Source organism: Pongo abelii, chromosome 5 (genome assembly GCF_028885655.2).
Source record: "Pongo abelii isolate AG06213 chromosome 5, NHGRI_mPonAbe1-v2.0_pri, whole genome shotgun sequence".
NCBI classification, from domain to species: domain Eukaryota; kingdom Metazoa; phylum Chordata; class Mammalia; order Primates; family Hominidae; genus Pongo; species Pongo abelii.
In genome coordinates, this window is record NC_071990.2 from 167,532,623 (window position 1) to 167,552,785 (window position 20,163).

A 20,163-nucleotide genomic window follows, 5' to 3' on the forward strand; every position below is an offset into this window, starting at 1 on the left:
TGACCATATTATAGTAGGTTAGCAGGGAGATGGTTCTCTTATCTACAGGCCTAAAGATCCTTGAGGACAGGAGAATTGTCACAGTCAGATCCCACCTGGCCTGGCACGTAGTAAAGTTTAAATCATAAGTTCTCAGCTGGGAGAATCTTTAGTCCCCCAAGAGGCATCTGGCAATGTCTGCTGACATGATGGGTTTTGGTTGTCACAGAGGAGGGGTACCACTGACATCTAGTGACATCTAGTGGGTAGAAGCCAGAGAGGCTGCCCAACATCCTATGGTGCACAGGAAAGCCTCCTACAGCAAAGAATTATCCACAGAAAGCATCAACAGTGCTCACGTTGAGAAATCCTGTTTTCAACAAGTGTTTGCTCATATAATGTGGACTTTATGAAGACAACAAAACGTATAAAATACTGCTATCAGAATAATTTCGGTACTTGTTATAAAAGTATGGCACATAAATTAAATATCCCACAACCAAATACAGGAAAAAAAAGAAGAGGGGAGGGGGAGGGACAGGGGAGAGGCAAGGGAGGGCGAAAAAGAAAAAAAGAAAGAGAGGAAGGGAGAGAGGGAGGGAGGGAGGAAGGAAGGAAAGAAGGAAGGAAGGAAGGAACGAAGGAAGGATTGATTTAGTAATGAGATCAAGATGTTACTATGCTATTGCATTGTAGATAAATAAAGCAATTTGCTTCTAATTCCCAATTATACAGAAACCAGGGGCACAAGAAAGTATCGATGTTTAGCATTGACAAAGAAAACTAAGTATAGACATCATTTCTTGGTACCGCCCCTTACAGCTGAATGTTTCTTGAGTGATACAACCTCTCTCGCCTATTTATCTAACACATAAAATAAAAATTATACCTCTAACTCATGGCTTTCATGAGAATTAAACATAATATATGCAAAAGACATAAACCATGGCTCAAAAATGGTAGATACAGCCGGGCACAGTGGCTCACGCCTGTAATCCCAGCACTTTGGGAGGCTGAGGCAGGCCTGATCACTTGAGGTCAGAAGTTTAAGACCAGACTGGCCAACACAGTGAAACCCTGTCTCTACTAAAAATACAAAAATTAGCCAGACATGGTGGTGTGCACCTGTAATCCCAGCTACCTGGGAGGCTGGGGCACAAGAATTGCTTGAACCCAGGAGGCAGAGGCTGCAGTGAGCCAAGATCGCGCCACTGCACTCCAGTCTGGGCGACAGAGGGAGACTGTCTCAAAAAAAAAAAAAAAAAAAAAATGGTAGCTATAATGATGATACAAATGAAAACATACATGTACCTACAGATATAAACACAAACCCACCTTCCTCAGCCAGTCACCCCCTCCACCATCTCCCACTGATCATAGCATTCAAAGAGAATAAACTATTATTTGTGATTTCAATGAAAGAATTAAGTTAATAAAAAATTGCTTAGCCACAAAACCCTTGGCTGGAATTTCTCTTCCCCTAAAATCCTCAATTCAAATACATATCCTTTAAAATAAATATTTAGAGTCAAGATTATTAACTAGTGGATTTCCAATGACAGGTTTCCTGAGGCGTCCAAGACTGTTCCTCAAAGCAGAGCTGTTTAGAGAGTCAAGAAACATGAGAGCTGGTGCTTGCTCCTTATTAAGAAAAGATTGGGGGTTGAAGGTAGAGAGACACCCAAGGCTCTCTAGTCCTGCTGCCCATCCTTAAGCCTACACAAATGCAAGAGGGAGAACAAGGACTGATAAGACCCATTTTGACAATCTTGGTTAGACAACAATGAAATGTTGTTGAAAACATCTTCTGAATACAGATATTACTAAGAAATGGTTGTTTTCAATCTTGCATTAAACCAATTCAAACTTAATAAATGAAAATATCACCTATGACCACCTGCCCCGGTATATTCCAAGACTACAGGACATAGTTATAGCTACTGTAGACATGTTACTTCCTTGTCTAGTCCCGCACCCCAATGAAGAATTCCCATAGCACATTTTATACTTCTGTTTGTTTACATTTTATACAATGCCTCTCCCATTTTTCTGAGAGTAAATTTCCATATTAGCAAATGCTAAGTAACTGACTTGCAGCTTGTCTGGCACCGAATACATCTTACTTTAAACATTTTATTTTCTGTTTATAAAATAGAAATAACAATAGGATGAATCAAGGTTTCTTCCTGAAAGTGAGAAGTTAACTAACTATTCCTCTCCAATATTCTTAACTAAAGAAGTGGAGCAAGAGAGTATAAATAGCTAGAATTGCGCTTATAATAAAAATCTGCCCAAAATGTGTCAAAAACTCTTCTGACATTACCACTGTAGTGTCAAAAGGGGAATACATAGCATGGCATACATTCAGAAGTTAGGAATTCCCTTAACGAAATGACACTGATAACAATATTGCAGGAGAAACATACAAAAATGTATACTAAGGTCTTGCAAGACTATAGATAAGATCTACTGATAAGAATAATTTTATTCAATCAACCCAAATTCCAGATTGTAAAAATCAATATGTATAGAAATTCTGAGAATACTTTATCTGTGTAATCTCATTGCTCAATAACACATATAAAATTATTATAGCTAAGAACCAATATGGAATATGATGCCAAAGTCTTAGAAAAAGAAGAAAATCTGGAAATCACTAAATACTTCATTTTATAAATGAGGAACCCAAGGCCAAGCAATGAGTCCAAAAAAGCTAGAGAGTAAACCAGATGCCCCACCTCTTACTGTAACATCATTTCTCCAAAAGAATTCTAAGTCTTTATTTTTCCATTAAAAAAAATTCTGGCCAGGTACAGTGGCTCAGGCCTGTAATCTCAGAACTTTGGGAGGCTGAGGTGGGCGGATCACGAGGTCAGGGGTTCGAGATCAGCCTGACCAACATAGTGAAACCCCGTCTCTACTAAAAATACAAAAATTAGCCAGGTGCAGTGCCAGGTACCTGTAAACCCAGCTACTCAGGAGGCTGAGGCAGGAGAATCACCTAAACCTGGGAGGCAGAGGTTGCAGTGAACCGAGATCATGCCACTGCACTCCAGCCTGGGCGACAGAGTGAAACTACGTCTAAAAAAAAAAAAACAAATTCCTCCTGGCCCTTCTGAAGTCCATTTGTGGCTTTCAAACGGAATGCTGAGTCCTGTAGTGTTACTGATTATCAAGACATGTCTTGAATCTAATGCTACAATACACTGATAGGTTAGTATAAACTCTCTGGTACAAAAGATTGCACAGAGGAAATATTTTGGACAGAACTAAAGATGCTTCTTAAATAATGAAATGTTTGCACCTCTTGAATAATCTATGGAATGCTTGTGTGGGAGGCTTATAGTAATTCTCATTGCAATATATTCAAGCTTTAGAGAATAAGTAGAAATCAACTCAGGTCACTTTGGAAAAGCATTTAGAATAACCAAAAAAAAAAAAAAAATGACAATGCAGAGAGTTCAAAGGGCCTATCCTTCCACAGAAACACCAAAAACCAAGCTAAAACTGTCAAAATCAACTTCGTCAGAACTCCAGAAAACAGTCCAATGTTTCCAGCACCCAGGCAAATATTGAATCCAGAAACAGGCAACTTAAAAAACAGTAGAAGACCTTTGGAGCATTTAAATTTCCCTTTGCCCTACTCCAACCCCCTGGTTCAGCAGCAGTCTTGAAGATGGCAGTCCATATTCCTGGCATGGGAACTTGGTCTCTAATTTCAGAGGGAACAGAGCAGATCTTGTTCTCAAAGAGTCTTGTTTTCTATTTTGATCTATCTGACATTAAGTATATGACTTTGCTTCACCTAACTCAGAACTCTCTTGGGAAGAAAGGTGGCTACATGGAAAGTGACCCTGATAACACTTCTGAGAGCAAAAGACTGCAGCTGAAGCTAACAACAGACATACTGAAACACTGGAAAGAAAAGCTGGGGAGAGATATTCTTTTCAGGGAAGTAAGGCATTGAAAGCTCTGGCATATACCAGAGAATTCAGAAAGCCACATGCATGCCCAGGGAAGGATACATGCTCAAGAAAGACCTGAGAAAATACTAAACCCTCAAATTCTTACCTCTGGCTGATGTTTAGCCTCAGTGAGAGAGCAGGAAGTGGAGGCTAAGGCAGAGCTGTGAAAAGCTTAGCTAAGCACTGAAGGACTTCCCCAGCCCACAGCCAATATGCAGAGATGGACAGATTATTTTACCTTTTATTTTTATTCCTTCCTTTTATGGCTCTAAATATTCAATAAAATCTCTATCAACACACCAACTAAACAAATTTAAAATAACAGAGTTCAGATACCACACAGAACAAAGAACACAATTAAGTAAAGTAGTTTATAAAACAGTCAACAAAAACAGATTAGAAAAAGTCACTAAACAACTAAACAACTACAACCCACAGTAAGAAACAAAAATAATAAAGAGGAGGAAAATTTGTTTTAGCTAATGCAAAAGAACTGTGGGATACCATCAAGCATATGCATAACAGGAATTCCTAGAAGGAGAGGAAAAAGAGAAAGGGGTAGAGAGATTATTGGAAAAATATAATGGCCAAAGAGTGCTAACTTTGATAAAGGACATTAATCTATACATCCTAGAAGCTTGATGAGCTCCAAGGAGGATAAATGCAAAGAGATCACCAACAAAACATGTTATAATCAAACTGCTGAAATACAAGGACAAAAACAGAACCTTGAAGGCAGCAAGAGAGAAGCAACTCACCACATAAAAGGGAGCCTCAGTGAAATTACGATTAACAGCTGGTTTCTCAGAAGAAATTATGCAGGCCAAAGGCAACAAAATGACATATTTAAAGTGTTCAAAGCAAACATAAATGCCAACCAAGAATTCTATATACAACAAAACTACCCTTTAAAATACAGGTAGAAATTAAGAAATTTGCAGATAAACAAATGGTGAGGGAGTTTGTCACCAATTGACCCGTCCTACAAGAAATACTAAAGTGAGTCCTTCATGTAGAAAAGGACCATAGTAACTCAAAGCAATATTAAGAAATAAAGAACACTGATTAAAAATACAACTACACAGGCAGATACAAAAGCCAGTATTACTGTATTTTGTTTGTAACTCTTCTTTTTATCCCTATGTGATTTACAAACAAAATGCATAAAACAAAAACTATAAGTCTTTGTTACTGAGCACAGATGTAAAAATATAATTTATTCACAAAATAAAAGAGGAGGAACAAAGTTGTATAGAAACAGAGTTTCTGTATACAGATGTTCCTCCACTTATAATGGGGTTACATGCCAATAAACACATTTGAAGTTGAAAATATCATAAATTGGAAGTATGTTTTCAATTTATAAAATGTTCAATTTACAGTGGGTTTATCCAAACACAGGCCCATCATAAGTCAAGAAGCATCCTGAATGTGTATCACTTTTGCACTGCTATAAAGAATAAACATAATCAGTAAAACCACTGTGACTCAGGGACTATCTGTACTATTAATGCTAAGTCGATATTAATTCAAAATAATTTGTTGAAAGTTTAACGGGTCAATAGTAATCTCCAGAGTAATCATTTTAAAAAAACCTAAAAGGAAATGAGAAACTAACAAAACAATATGCTCAAAAACACACACACACACACACACACAAAAGAAGGCATACGGAGGAAATGGAGAATAAAAAGACATAAACATTTAAAACAAAACAAAATGGCAGGAGTAACTCCATACTTACTGATTATTTCAAATGTAAATAGATTAAAATCTCCAATTAAAGAACAAAAAATTGGCAGAATGGATTTTTAAAAAATAACTATGTGTTGTCTATAAAAGATCCAATTTAGATACAAAGGCAAAAATAGGTAATAGGCTGAAAGTGAGAGGATGGGAAAGATATTCCATTCATAAAGTAGCCAAAAGAGAGCTACAAGTCTCAGCTAATGCAATAAGACAAGAATAGAAAACTAAAGGTTTACAGTTTGGGAAGGAAGAAATAAAACTTCACAGATGACATGATCGTCTATATAGAAAATTTTTTTAAAAAATCAACAAAAGCTTCTTGGAACTAGTAAGTGATTACACAAGATTTTCAGAATATGAGGTTAAAACACAAAAATCAGTATCTTTCCTATATTCCAGGAATGAACAAGTAGATTTTGAAATTAAAAGCACAATATCATTTGCACTAGCACCCAAAAAATGAAATACTTGGGTATAAATCTAACAAAATATATACAAACTCTATATGAGAAAAGCTACAAAACTCTGATGAAAAAAAACTCAAACAACTAAATAAGTGGATACATTTTCCATGTTAATGGATAGGAAGACTCAATACTGTCAAGATGTCAGTTCTTCTACACTCAGTGCAATCAAAATAGAAATCCCAGGAAGTTATTTTGTGGTTACTGGAAAACTGATTAAAGTTTATATTGAGAGACAAAAGTCTCACAATAGCCAACACAATATTGTAAGATAACAACGAAGTTGGAGGACTGACAATACCCGACTTCAAGACATACAATAAAGCTACAATAATCAAAACAGTGTGGTTATTAGGGAAATAATGGATACATGGATCAATGGAATAAAACAGACAGCCTATAAACAGACCCAAATAAATATATAAAACTGATCTTTGACAAAGGAGCAAATGCAATACAGTAGAGAAAAGATAATCTTTTCAACAAATAGTGCAGGAACAGCCAGACAGCCTCATGACAGAAAATGAATATAGACACACACCTCAAACCAGTCGCAGAAATTAAATAAAAATGGATCATAGACTTAAATGTAAAACACAAAATGATAAAACCCCTAGAAAATAACATAGGAGAAAATCTAGATGACCTTGGGCATGTCATTTACTTTTTAGAAGCAACACAAAGACAAGATCCATGAAAGAAAGAATTGATAAGTTGTACTTCAGTAAAATTAAGATTTTCTGCTCTGCAAAAGAAACTGTCAAGAGAATAAAAAGACAAGCCACAGATTGGGAGAAAATATGTCCAAAACACATATCAGATAAAGACTTACCCAGAGTAGACAAAGAACTCTAAAGCTCATTAATAAGAAAACAAACAACCTGATTTTTTTTTTTTAAGCATTAATACAAAACATTTATTGAGCCTTACTGTGGGCAATACTTATATATGACAGGTACTTAACAGTGATTGATTTGATCCCATAGGAAGTTAATTAAGTTATTCAAAGCACTGGGTTTCCATTTGGAAAGTTTCCCTAAAAGCTTTCTTGTAATAGCTAATTGCACTTCTATTTTATATTACTTGACAGCTGTGGTTGATGTTTATTCTGCACCTGGTTTCCTACCATGTAGAGCATCTTACTCTACAACCTGATTATTAAAAGAAGTCCAAAACATTAACAGATACGTCATCAAAAAAGACATACAGATGAGCAAATGAAAAGATGCTCTACATTATATGTCATGAGGGAAATGCAAATTCAAACAACAGTGAGATACCATTACATACCTATTTAAATGGCCAAAATCCAGAACACTGACAACACCAAATGCCAGCAAGAATGTGGAACAACAGGATCTCATTCGCTGTTTGTGCGAATGTGAAATGGTACTCTGGAAGACAGTTTGGCAGCTCTGGCAAAGGTAACAGTGTGGGTCAATGTCTGGAAATGAATGCCAGAAAACATAGGACAGGAAATCTCCAAGTAACTCAATTACACTGCGGAACATGATACCAAGGAGAAGCTTCTAGAGACAAAGGTGTAGATAGAGCAAAGCCAGGACAAATCACAAAGTGCCTGATAAGTCATGAGTTGCTCTGTTCTAAAGGCAACCAACAGCTGCTAAAGGGCTTTGCTTAGGCATGACAGTGACATGATCATAATCATATTTTTAAAAAGCAAACTCAACTCTAGTAAGTGAAATATGAAAAAATGAGCAAGTCCAAATCCCAATCCTTACTGTCATACACTATTAGTAAGAGTCTACATTGACACAATCACATTGAAAAATTGCTTGGCAGCAATCTACCAAAAAATCTGAACACAGGCATACTCTATGACCCAGAAATTACACCCTTAAAAATGCATATTTAAGTCCATCAAAAGCCATATATATTATTACAATATTCAAGAAAGCACTATTTATGATAGCCAAAACATGGAAACTACCAAATATCCATCAACATTAGAACAGATAAATCACTTAGTACATTCACACAATGGAATATCATACAATAATGAGAACAAACTATTCAGAACTGCATGGAATAATATGAGTGAAGTACACAAACATAATGTTGAACAAAAGAAACCAGACACAAAAGATAAATACTGCATGAGTCTATTTATTTAAAGTTGGAAAAATGTCACTATCTGTAAGAAGTCAGAAAAGTGTTACCTTAAGGGGTTAGTAACTGGAAGGGGACACAAAAGGGGCTTTCAGTATTATCTCTATTTTTCAGTCAAGGAAGCCAAGATTCATAGGTAAAATTACTTTCAACTAGTAAGTTGTGGAAATGGCATTCAAATCTATGCCTGATTTTTAAAAATACATAGCTATGGGCTAAAAATGACCTAGAGAAACCATCAAAGTGTTCTTCAACTAATGTTTATTGTCCTATGCCTTTATGCACACTGACTCCACTGCTAATAGTGCCTTTTCTTCACTGATAATTTCCCTGTAAACACCTGCTTATTACTTCTACTATGAAACCCATTCCCAATCTCTCCCCATATACTTAACAGACTCAGTAACCAGGTGTTTCGTCTCTCTCAATACTTTTTTTAAAAAATATATATAATTTATCGAGTACTTATTAGGTACCATGCATTTCATTGGTCTTTTCCCAATAAGGATAATGGGGTTCGAAGATATAAATAATCCAAGGTCACATGACTAAAAAATTAAAACTAGACTCGAAATCAAAACTTTCTGAATGCAAATCTAAAACTCTATTATATTATGTGTCCATCTTTCACCTTATCTTATTGCTGATAATCTATTTATCTGCTTTGACCTCAAGATTCTTATTTCTTTGGAAGCCAAGAGTCTCTACTTACCTTTGTAACATCTGCCCTAAGCCAAGTGCCCAGCACACAATAGGTACTCAACAAGGCATTTTTTTTTTTTTTGAGACGGAGTCTCACTCTGTCGCCCAGGCTGGAGTGCAGTGGCGCGATCTTGGCTCACTGCAAGCTCCGCCTCCCGGGTTCACGCCATTCTCCTGCCTCAGCCTCCTGAGTAGTCGGGACGACAGGCGCCTGCCACCACGCCTGGCTAATTTTTTGTATTTTTAGTAGAGACAGGGTTTCGCCATGTTAGCCAGGATGGTCTCGATCTCCTGACCTCGTGATCCACCCGCCTCGGCCTCCTAAAGTGCTGGGATTACAGGCGTGAGCCACCACGCCCGTCTGGCATTTTTTTTTTTAAAAGAACTAAGTATAGTATACCCCCCCTCCTTATCCACGGTTTCACTTTCTGCAGTTTCAGTTAATCACACAGTCAACCACAGTCAAAAATATTAAATGGAAAATCCCAGAAGTAAACAACTCATAATTTTAAATTGTGCACTGCTCTGAGTAGCATGATAAAATCTCACATAGCACAGCTCAGTTCCAACCAGGACATGAATTCTCCCTTTGTCCAGCGTCTCCATGCTGTAGACACTCCCCATCCCTCAGTCACTTTGTAGCCATCTTGCTTATCAAATTAACTGTCATGGTATCCCAGTGTCCGTGTTCAAGTCACCCTTATTTTACTTCATAATAACCCCAAAGTGCAAGAGTAGTGATAATGGCAATTCAGATATGCCACAGAGAAGCCATAAAGTAGTTCCTCTAAGTTAAAGGGTGCAAGTTCTTGATTTAATAAGGAAAGAAAAAACAAAGGTATGCTGAGCTTGCTAAGATCTGCTGTAAGAATAAATCTATCCAAGAAATTGTGAAGAAGGAAAGAAAAATTTATGCTAGTTTTGCTGTTGAAATGTTATTGGTGAGAAAACTAAAAAGACACTATTCTGGAAAATCACAAAGTTTATACAGCTACGCTTGTTCAATAGAATAGCCATTAGTGACAAGTAGCTACTGGAGACTTGAAAAGTTGCTACTCCAAAGTGGGATGTGCTGTGAGTGTAAAATACATACTGGATTTCATAGACAACAGTACAAATGTAAGAATGTAAAATAGTTCATCAAATAATTCTTTAATAATCAGAAGCTAAAATTCTAATATTCTGGAATAAATTAAGTCCATTTTATTATTAAGTTAATTTCACTTACTTTTTTAAAGTGGCTACTAGAATATTTTAACTTACAGCTGTCATCTTTACTTCACGTTATATTTCTGTTGAACAGCATTGTTGCAGGGGCATTTTTTTCTCCTTACTCAAGGACATAATGTAAATTGTCCCTAATTGAGACTATTAAAATGCACAGTGGAAACAGCCCATGTAACTGCCATAATTTGCCCTGGATTCCGCATGAAGAAATGAATTTATTATTCTTTCTACTTTTGCACGAGTGTTGTAAGACTGTGTCAATATTCAAAGAACATATTCCAACCTTTCCAATGTGCTTAAAAATTAACCTTGATATCACCATTGTTTAAGTGACTGCTGTGGGTCTGAACGTTTGTGTCTTCCCAAAATTCTTATGTTCATATTTGTAGTATAATATAATTATCTCTGTTTACCTTCACAGCCTGTGACAGTCTTCCCTCCTTTCAAACTGCTTGTTTCATGTCTCTTTATAGGAAATGTTCCTCTTGTCTTGTTAAACTCATACCCTCTTCTTAAATCTACTCCAAAAATTTGTTTTTTAACCAAGGAAGAATGCTTCACAGGAAATGTTACTCCCTACTCTCATTCCGGTTTACTGTTCCCTGTGTGTAGGCACTATCAATAAATGTTGAAGGAAACGCAGAACTGCATAAAGCTGCATAAACCCACATATGTTCTTTGCTGTTAAGAGAAAAAGAAAAAAATTGAAAGTGCCAAAAGTGTTTGTTTTCTGGAGAGGAAAAAATTAAGCAGGAAAAACTTTCCAATGTAAGCTACACAAAAATTATCTGTTTTAACCAATAGACAGCCAAGAAAAGTTAGGACAGAAACTACAACATACATTCTTCTCTGTCATGGACTAAACTGCGTTCCTCCAAAATTCATGTGTTGAAGTCCTAACCCCCAGTACCTCAGAATGTGACTCTGTGTGGAGAACGGACCTTTAAGAAGATGATTAAGTAAAATGAGGCCCATAGGGTGAGTCCTTAATCCAATATGACTAGTATCCTAACGGCAGCCCTAGCAAACTAATGCTCTCCTTTCTGAAAAAAAAGTATACTTAAAATTGTTTAAAAGGCAGAATGAATCTTTTAATAACTGGACAAATATTGTGTCAAAATAATAAGCATACAAAAACAAAAACCATCAATCTGATCTGATATCTAAAACAAGCAAATGTAGCATTATCATGTTCCTAATGCTTAAATTTAGCTCAAGCCACTAGGAGAAACCATCATAATAAATGGACAGTCCTTGAGTAAGAATTAATACCGGGCTGACAGTGATATTTTCGCATATACTTTCAAAACATACACACTTGAATTTTACAATTCACATGATTTTGCTTTGTTAATATCAAGAAAACAGCGTATTTCTTTTAAGCTGTATATTTTCAAAATCAAAACCAATCTTCTCAAACACTACTTAATTTTAAAAGAGGAAATAACTAGATTTTCTTTAATGATAAGCTGGCATCTCAACACAAAAGGGTCTGCCAGAAAATCAATGCTATATAAGACATACATCACTTTCTTAAGCATTGATATAAAGTCTTTCTCTGGTCTTTGAAGTAGAAACTACGTCTTATTCATCTTATCCTCAGTGCTAGTAATTACAGTCGATTATTATTAGTAGCCTTATGTTCTATAAAGTCCACACAAACACTGAATCAGCAAATACTTGACCAATGCTTGCTCCTAGTGGAAATACAAGGTTAGGTTCCTACAAGCCTTTGGTGACATTCATCAACCAATCAATATATAACCTTACTCTGCACATGCACATGTCCACAAATGACAGTGAAAGCACCGTGAGGATTGGGGTTACAAATCAATTTTAGTGAGTAAGCAAATGAGCAAATACAAAATTCAAAAATAATGAGAATCAACTATACTTTCACACACTAAGCATTAAACAAATGTTTCAGAATCAAATGAAGAGATGGATAAAACCATTATCTTACTGAAGTGCTTTCATTACTTCTAGTAATTTCATTATTTTGATCACATCTATGACACTTATATGACACTGAATCTGCCAGCTGTTTGCTAGCAGAACAGCAATCTGAGTCTTTGGGAACCACATCTGTCCTCTGCCTTGCTTACCTTGCAAAAAAATTGATTTCATTATTTATTTTACTAGATCTTTGCTGATAAATATGAAAATACTGGAGAAGCATACACCATGAAATTCTGTTGGGAAACCTAGGAATTCAAGTCCTGCCAATAGACTGGAACAAGAAATTACACACCACTTAGGAATCATCAATGAGATACTCTAAACATTCCTATGCTTGAGAGTCAGTATCACTGCTATGGAAAATGTTATCTGAGTAGTCAGTATCACTGCTATGGATAATGTTATCTGAGTGAGACAGGCCAGAGTTCCCAAGACAGTTCTCTTCACATTTTGTTCTTGAAGAGATAGTTCTCTCATTTGTGACCTTAGCCATTTTCACACATCGTGATACTCTTCGGAAGCATTACACTTCACCTCTTAGGTAAACTGAGTTTGCTTTTAAAAAGAAATCCCCATTCATAAGTGTTTAGTACCAGTTGACCTGCCGGTATTTATTTTCTCATAATCCAGTCATGCTACACTGTTTGAAGCTGTGCTGCAAACACTTCAAAAGTTTCTATTCACTTGCTCACACTATAGCTGTTCCACTTCAGATCATTCATTACACAGCCCCCAACTTGCTATGCTGCTGTCAAACATCTTGTCTCTCCACTCTAACAGCTGCTAATTCTTTCTTAACATTTAGGAGCCAAATTGTCCCTAGTGACTAAGAAATGCTATGAGTAGAAACACAGGCATCTAAGCTGTGCACCCTACTAACATGAACTTACTGCCCAGAGCAGTGAAGCACAGAAGAATTGTGTCCGCTTATCTTTACATCAGAGAAAGATTTAAATATGGCACTTCCGCTTTCTTGAAAGTTTCATGTACGTAACCTATTACCTCTAAAACTCTGATTTCCTTCCCTAATACTTAATCCTTTCATGAGAGCAAGTTTAGTGCTTGAAGAAACGTGGAATTATGATTCTGGTCTCTACGGCAGCATTTAATTTCAAACATAAAATTCTAATCATCGAAGACGACTACCAAGGTACTCTTAGCTCTACCATTTACAGAATTACTGAAATATGTCACTTAACATTTCTATGCCTCAATTTCCTCATTTGGAAAATGGAGACAATAATAATCTCTACACCTCATATATGAAAATTGCTTTAAAAAACTCAGAAAATATCAGCTCTTATTACCACCTAAGTATAAAAAAATTAGTTTATACCTAGTCAACAAAACATTCATCAAAAGACACAATATGACATTGTTATAAAGTGGTTTCTGTAAAATACCTTAATTCAAAAATGTCATATTAACAATTCAGTGGCATTTCTAAATTCCTAAAACTCTTTTGCTTCCTTGGTGACAAAAATGTAAACATTAAATAGTCACTCGCTGGGTGCCTTGGCTCACTCTTGTAATCCCAGCACTTTGGGAAGCCAAGGGTGGAGGCTTGTTTGGGCCTTAGGAGTTTGAGACCAGCCTGAGCAACATGGTGAAACCCCGGAGGCTGAGGTGGGAGGATCACCTGAGCTCAGGGAGGTTGAAGCTGCAGTGAGCCATGATCGTGCCACTGCACTCCAGCCTGGGTGACAGAATGAGACCCTGTCTCAAACAAACAAACAAAAAAGCAGTCATCCTCAGCTTTACTTCCAGTATGTCTCACCGTTCTGTAGAGTGCTAATTGTAATCCACAATTCTCACTGCCAACTTTGTTCAAATAGCGTTCATGTTAAAATTTCAAGTTCAGATGACAATGCAAAACTTGCTATATTTCACTAATCTGAGCTAATCTCATAATTAATGACTAAAAGTTGTATATATAATATGCTAGGCTATTTAGATTTTCAGGTCTTTCATCCTGATATAGGCACCTTGGTCTGCCCTTTTCAACAAGGCAGCCATAAAATTATAGGTTTGGAATTATCTTCATTCTTTAGGACTTCATAAGGAGCCATTAAAATAGTTAAACAACATTTTATAGAATAATGTACTGCGCAGACTTTTCACTATGATGACAATTTGGCCGTAGAGCATGTTCTGATGTCTGGATTTTTTTTTTTATCAGTAGAGAGAATATGTTTGGCCTATGCATTAGTAGATTACTACTAGTCTTGAACAGTTCCATCTCATGAATCTAACATTTTTCATATTTCAGTATAAATGCCAATAAGTAATTGAGATAAACAGCTTGTCAGGCATTAAATGTTACTGAAATGACCCTAGTCTACATTTAGCTTTCCCCCTCCTCATAGATTTACTAAGACAGGGTTCATTGTCCAAATACTGGTGACAGAGTTTAAGAGCTTATATGAGACATATTGAACTATGCCATTCATAAAATTTGCCATACTTACTTTTTCACCAAAAAATGACAAATTCAAAGCCTTATAAGTGGCAACGAACTGATCATAAAACATTATGTACAATGAATTGAATGTATTTTTGCTAGAAAACATTATTTCTGCCAAACAATTCAGAAATAATACCAAACCATTTAAACAGACAGGAATCTGGCCTATAGTCAAGAAAAGCAATTAAAAAAAAAAAAAAAAAAAAAAAAAACCTCAATAGCTGCTTTTTCAAACAAAGAGTCTTTTCCCCTGCTCTGGCACAAAATTTGGGAAAAGAGCCAAGGTGCTACTTCTCGGCCCTCTGACATCAGGGGAAGACTGTGTGCGTCAGCCGGCCCAGTAGGGACCCCTGGCTTATGACAATGCGCCATGTGCTTCTTATCTTATCAGCTTATAGTGCCTGGCACTTCAGCCATTACTGTGTGAACCCTGGAGGAAGGAAGGTGTTTGTAATTGTGAGAGTGTAGGTTAAAGTTAGGAGCGAAGCAGGTTTTAGCAACTTATTAACAAAACAAATTGTTCAACATATGGCATCAATAATAATAAAAGCCTCTGCCTTCAAATTCAAACTTAAAGTGAGTTTTTTTAAAGGGGTGTTCTAGCTGCATATGAGAACCACTTCCACTCCTACTTATGCAAATAAATGTCAAAGTTGTAGTTCCAGAACAGTGACTCCATTACATTCTTTTTTTTTTTTAAAAAAAAAAAGCAATTTGTTAGAAAATGTACGTGTGCCTCTTATATTAGCTCTACTAAAAATGGTGCTTGGGGATTGAGAATAGGTTAACTGCTTTCAAATGTTGGCCAATATTTGCACCTCTAACCAACGTAGGGGAGAGAGTTCCACCCACTCAGGCGAGTGGAGCTCAGTCACACCACTGGAGCCAGGATTGAGGGATTCAAAGAGAATTTGCTAAAGACAGAAACTGTCTCATAAAAACTATTTCACCTCAAAATTAATTTTCAAAAAACCTATCCTTGACTTAAAAATCATTTTAAAACAACTTTCAAATATTCAGAGAAATGTCACACTTGCTATTTGAAAACTAATCTTGTCAATATAATCAACATGTACATTCTGAATAACAAAAATAAGAGTTTTACTTACTAGTCTCGGCTCAGACTGTACATTAAAAAGCTCTTTGTTAAAAGTGAGAGTGCATTTATACCATGATTTACAACTATCTCAAACCAATACACCTCATAAACTGTCATACTGGTTATACAGCTAATAAAACAACAGATTTCTGATATTACATTATAACTGTTTATTATTCCCTCAACCTTACCTGTTAAAACAGGATATGATTCATTTGCTCCCTGCTACTCCTCTATGTGGGTTAGAGGTCATGCCATTATAAACCATGAATAAGTAGAAAAATTATTTACTCCCTCCTGTGACAAAATTCCCCTCTCTGATGACACCATCCTATCCTTACACCTCATTCTTCCTTTCATTACTTTTGAGTCAGGTATTTGCCCTCAACTGTACACTGTGGTCACTGTTCATCCAGCTTCTCTCCTCACCTCACTATTGAGTTTAAAGACCATTGCCGATTACTGCAATAACACCTCAGCAAGCACCACAGAATTCTTTGCTTAGTCCCACCCCACACTAGGTCAACCCAATCATTCGAGTTTTGTGACCTGCATTTCTAACTGGTTAGAGAAAAATGCAGTCATGTCAATTCTTTTCTGCCTCTTAGATGGCTCTCTATACTGATCCCACAGCAGCCAGACCAAGACTGTTCCATTACTACTAAGCATCTGGACACAGCATGATCACCCTGACACATGACCTAGCCTTTTGTTACTCAGAGGATCCTTTATTTTTCCTCTTCAATGTTTCTCTGAACCTCTACCCACTTTCTAGCTTCTCTCCTAACTCAGCTGGCTCTCTTTTTTGGTTCTTGATTCCTTCTTTTCCTTGCTCACTCAGTTATTTCCCCTTTACGTCTCATGTCTTCAAACTCTCCTTGCCCCTTTTAATGTAAAGATTTCTGAGACACTCACACTTCCACCAATCCTGAAACATGATCAACAACAACAAAACATCCTTCACACCTGGTAAACCCATCACACCTTCTATTTTTCTTTCACCATCAAAGTCAAAAGAGTAGTCCAGTGCTTATTTTAATGTCCTTAATTCTAATTCATGCGTTAATAATCACCCAATGATTTCATTCCCCATAACTGCACTAAAATCATTTTTTGGTTAAACTAGCTTTCCAAATTGCTAAATATCATTATCTCAGTCTTCATCTCCCTTGGTCGCAGTAGTATCAGATATTGTTAACTAATCCCTTAGTTTCTTGGAAATTTCTCCTACATAACATGGTAAAGCAGGTAATTTAGTCAATAATCAATTTGCCTAAAGCATATATGTAACCACCCTATGAAAAATAAAGGGAAAAATCACCCAACTAGAACATCACAGAAATCCTCAAAAGCCATTAAAACTAACCCATCCAGTATGAAACACTGTAAACTTTTCGGTGCAATGAAACCCTGTCAATGATACTGTAGGGGGCTTGACTGAAGGTTGGCACCAAAAAGAGTCAAGGTGTAAACAAAACAAAGTTTTCCTCAATTGATAATTTTAATGAATTGGCAGATCAAAACAGAGCTATAGAGTACTAGTTTGCTTCCTGTCTATCTGAATGTCCCTTCTAAATTTCTTTTGCTGGCTTAGTGTCCTCTACTCACCTGTTAAATGTTGGGATTTCCTCTCTTCTATCCTCATTCTACATTCTTTTCCTTCAAAGTCTTCTCTACCCCCATCTCTTCAACTGTAACATCTCTGTGGATGACTTCTATATCTATACCATTAGCTTCTAAACAAAAACAAAACAAAAAAATCAAATAACTAACAGATAATTCTCAGCATGGCTACACCTTAACCTACTTGAATCTTCTCCCTCTTCTCCTCCTTCACCTCCCTCTTTCATATCCCATCTCTTTAAGTGAAATCAACCTCCTCTTAATCATCTAAACTAAATATCCCAGTCATCCTCCAATCCACCCTCTTCTTCAATCCCTAAATGCAAATCACTGATTTCTGTCAACAGTACCTTCACAGTGTTTCTGCCTCCTTTAAACCTTCTTCATTCCCACTGCTATTGCCTTTGTTCAGTTAGCCATCATTTTCCCCTCTCAGGGAAGGTCACCATCTCCAGCTCAGAATAAATCCCAATTTGCTACATCAGTCATGGTAATGCTCTCCTTCCCTGAAAGTCATTAGTTTAGCTCTCACACAGAAAAGTCCACTCTTCTTCCAATGTGCATACCAGGCCTACAGCCAAAGAGCTGATCTTGCCACCATCAAAACAAAGTCCATTAGCAAAGTGGGAAGGGTAAAGAAGCAGATCAGAAGGGTGTGAGTAACTGAATCCATCATTCCTGGAGTTGCCCTTCCTCGAAGGCTCATGTTTTATGATGCCAATTTTCCCTATTGTTTAAGTAATTTGAAGCAGGTTTGTCTTACTTGCAGCCAAAAGGTGCTCTAACGGAACAGCCCATGCCAGTGCACAGCCTTCTCCCTCAACTTGCCTTTCTGGTTTCAGGTCTCCTGATCAATCTTTCTTCACCTACTCTACTCTCACAAGTACTCTCCTGGGGGACGCAGAGTGATCCTTGGGCCCAAAAGTCTGTGACCAGCCCATGCCCAGCTGGCATTACAAGACCTTCCAGGGCAGCACGCAACACTCCATGCTCAAGAAACTCTGGGAAGTCTTCTAGGGCTTCAGCACAGCAGGAAGCTGGGACTGTGAAGCTACTGAATGGGCTGTAAAGGCCCCACACCCCCAAGGGCACAGGCGACCCCCATCTCTGGGTGCCAAGCCAAGGAGCTGCCAATGAGCTTTACACCCATGGTTCTGGAGTCCACCTGAGGCACTCGTTCACCCCAGGTCCCCTCACTCTTGGAGCCCCCCACACGTGGGCCCCCTGCTATGAGTCCCTGCCTCCCAGCCACCATCCACTTCAAGACTGGACTAGAGCAGCCCTCACGCAATCGGCAGCCACAGCGAAGGTGGCACATGACAGGTGGGCACAGGCACTTCTGATGACATCATGCCCACCCTAGAAACGCCGCCCGCCTGCTTCCGGCCTGGGCTTCCTAGGACGGGTGGGAAACTTCCTACAGCTGGGGAAAGCCCGAGACCCGAGTCCGGCAGCTAGAGGACACAACAGAAAATACACAAAACAAGAGAAACCCAGGAAACTCTCTAAACATGGGCCCTGCCACTCCTTGCACCGGGTCACCTCTGTGCCATCTCCACGGGCCTCTGCTTGCCCTGACTAGAGACAGGAACCAGGAGCGCTCGCTGGGTGAGCCACGATCTTGAGCTCAGTACAAGCAGGAAGTTCCTGCTTCATTCAATCTGGACTGACTTCAGGTAAATACAGGGGTCCCAATTGTGGGCCAAATCGCCCAGATGCTCAGGGCCGCCAGCCTCAGCCTAAGGGAAGCCCAGCATCTCTTTTAGTTCGACAGCAGCTTTTCTTCTTCTTTGGATGGCTGCACTGTCAAGAGTTTTGTTTGATTTTTTTTTTCCCCATGACAAATTAAGTCAAGATTTTGTAAGGGGAAACTTCTTACTCCTCCCCATGGTCCCTACCCTCCCTGCAAGAATCCAGAAGTATTGCTGACTGTTACAGATTCCCTTTTGTAAATGCTACAACGCAATGAAACAACATGGTAGGGGCAAAGTCCAATTTAACCAAAAGAACAACAGTCTGTTTCAGATTTTTATTTAAAAAATTTGATTAGTTCCTCACTGTTCCAGAACAAAGATGAAAAACAGAGTATGGAAGCACCTCCACCATCTGGCCCCAAACAACCTTCATCTCCCGCTACTCTCCCCATTCCTACAGTCCTCAAGACATCCATAAAATCCACACCTATACCTCAACTCTTTCCTACTAAATGCATTTACCCTTTTTGGCCGTCAAACTCTTTTTCTGTTTTTTTCTTACATGGCATAATATAAAGTCAGTCTCTCCAATTTATTTCTACCCATTTCTGCCTTAGTGTCCCAACTGCCCAAAAGTCTATCATACATGTATTGGGCCTCTGCTAAATAATGGTAAAATAAAACTACTGCTGCTTCCCTTAAGGGAAGACCGACCACAAACAGCTGCAAATCAGTGGGATAAGAAGTGTAATAACTGTACATGAGGTCTATAGGAAAATGAAGAAAAGCAACAGACTAGGAGAGATACTAAGGTCAGAGAAGCTTCTCAGACAAATGGACACCCAAATTTAGCCTTGTAATCCACAAACAGACAAGATGGAAAGGGCATCTCAGACAGAAGGAACAGCACATACCTCCCAAGAAGGCATGAAGGATCAACCTTTTAGGAAATTCAAAAATTATATATGATGAAAGGCATGTGGAAGAGGTGAAGGATAGCTGCTCAGAGTAAGCAAAGGCAGTTTAAGGATACTGTATGCCATGCTAAGGACTTCAGAATTTTATTTATAGGTGGATGGAAACACGCAAGATTTAACCTTGAGAATGA

At 37.9% G+C, this 20,163-nt stretch overlaps 1 protein-coding gene across 3 annotated transcripts in view; it reads right to left on the bottom strand.

The window, feature by feature from the left end:
• PDE10A (phosphodiesterase 10A) overlaps positions 1-20,163 on the bottom strand; it is a 335,868-nt gene that overhangs the window by 230,584 nt on the left and 85,121 nt on the right. Inside the window, exon 2 of one of the 3 annotated variants that reach the window (XM_063725083.1) lies at positions 17,347-17,474. The exons of the other annotated variants lie outside the window; for them this stretch is intronic. Within the exon in view, the coding sequence (XP_063581153.1) occupies positions 17,347-17,383 (37 nt within the window). The 5' untranslated portion in view covers positions 17,384-17,474. The remainder of the gene's footprint in view (positions 1-17,346; positions 17,475-20,163) is intronic. 3 annotated transcript variants of the gene reach the window in all.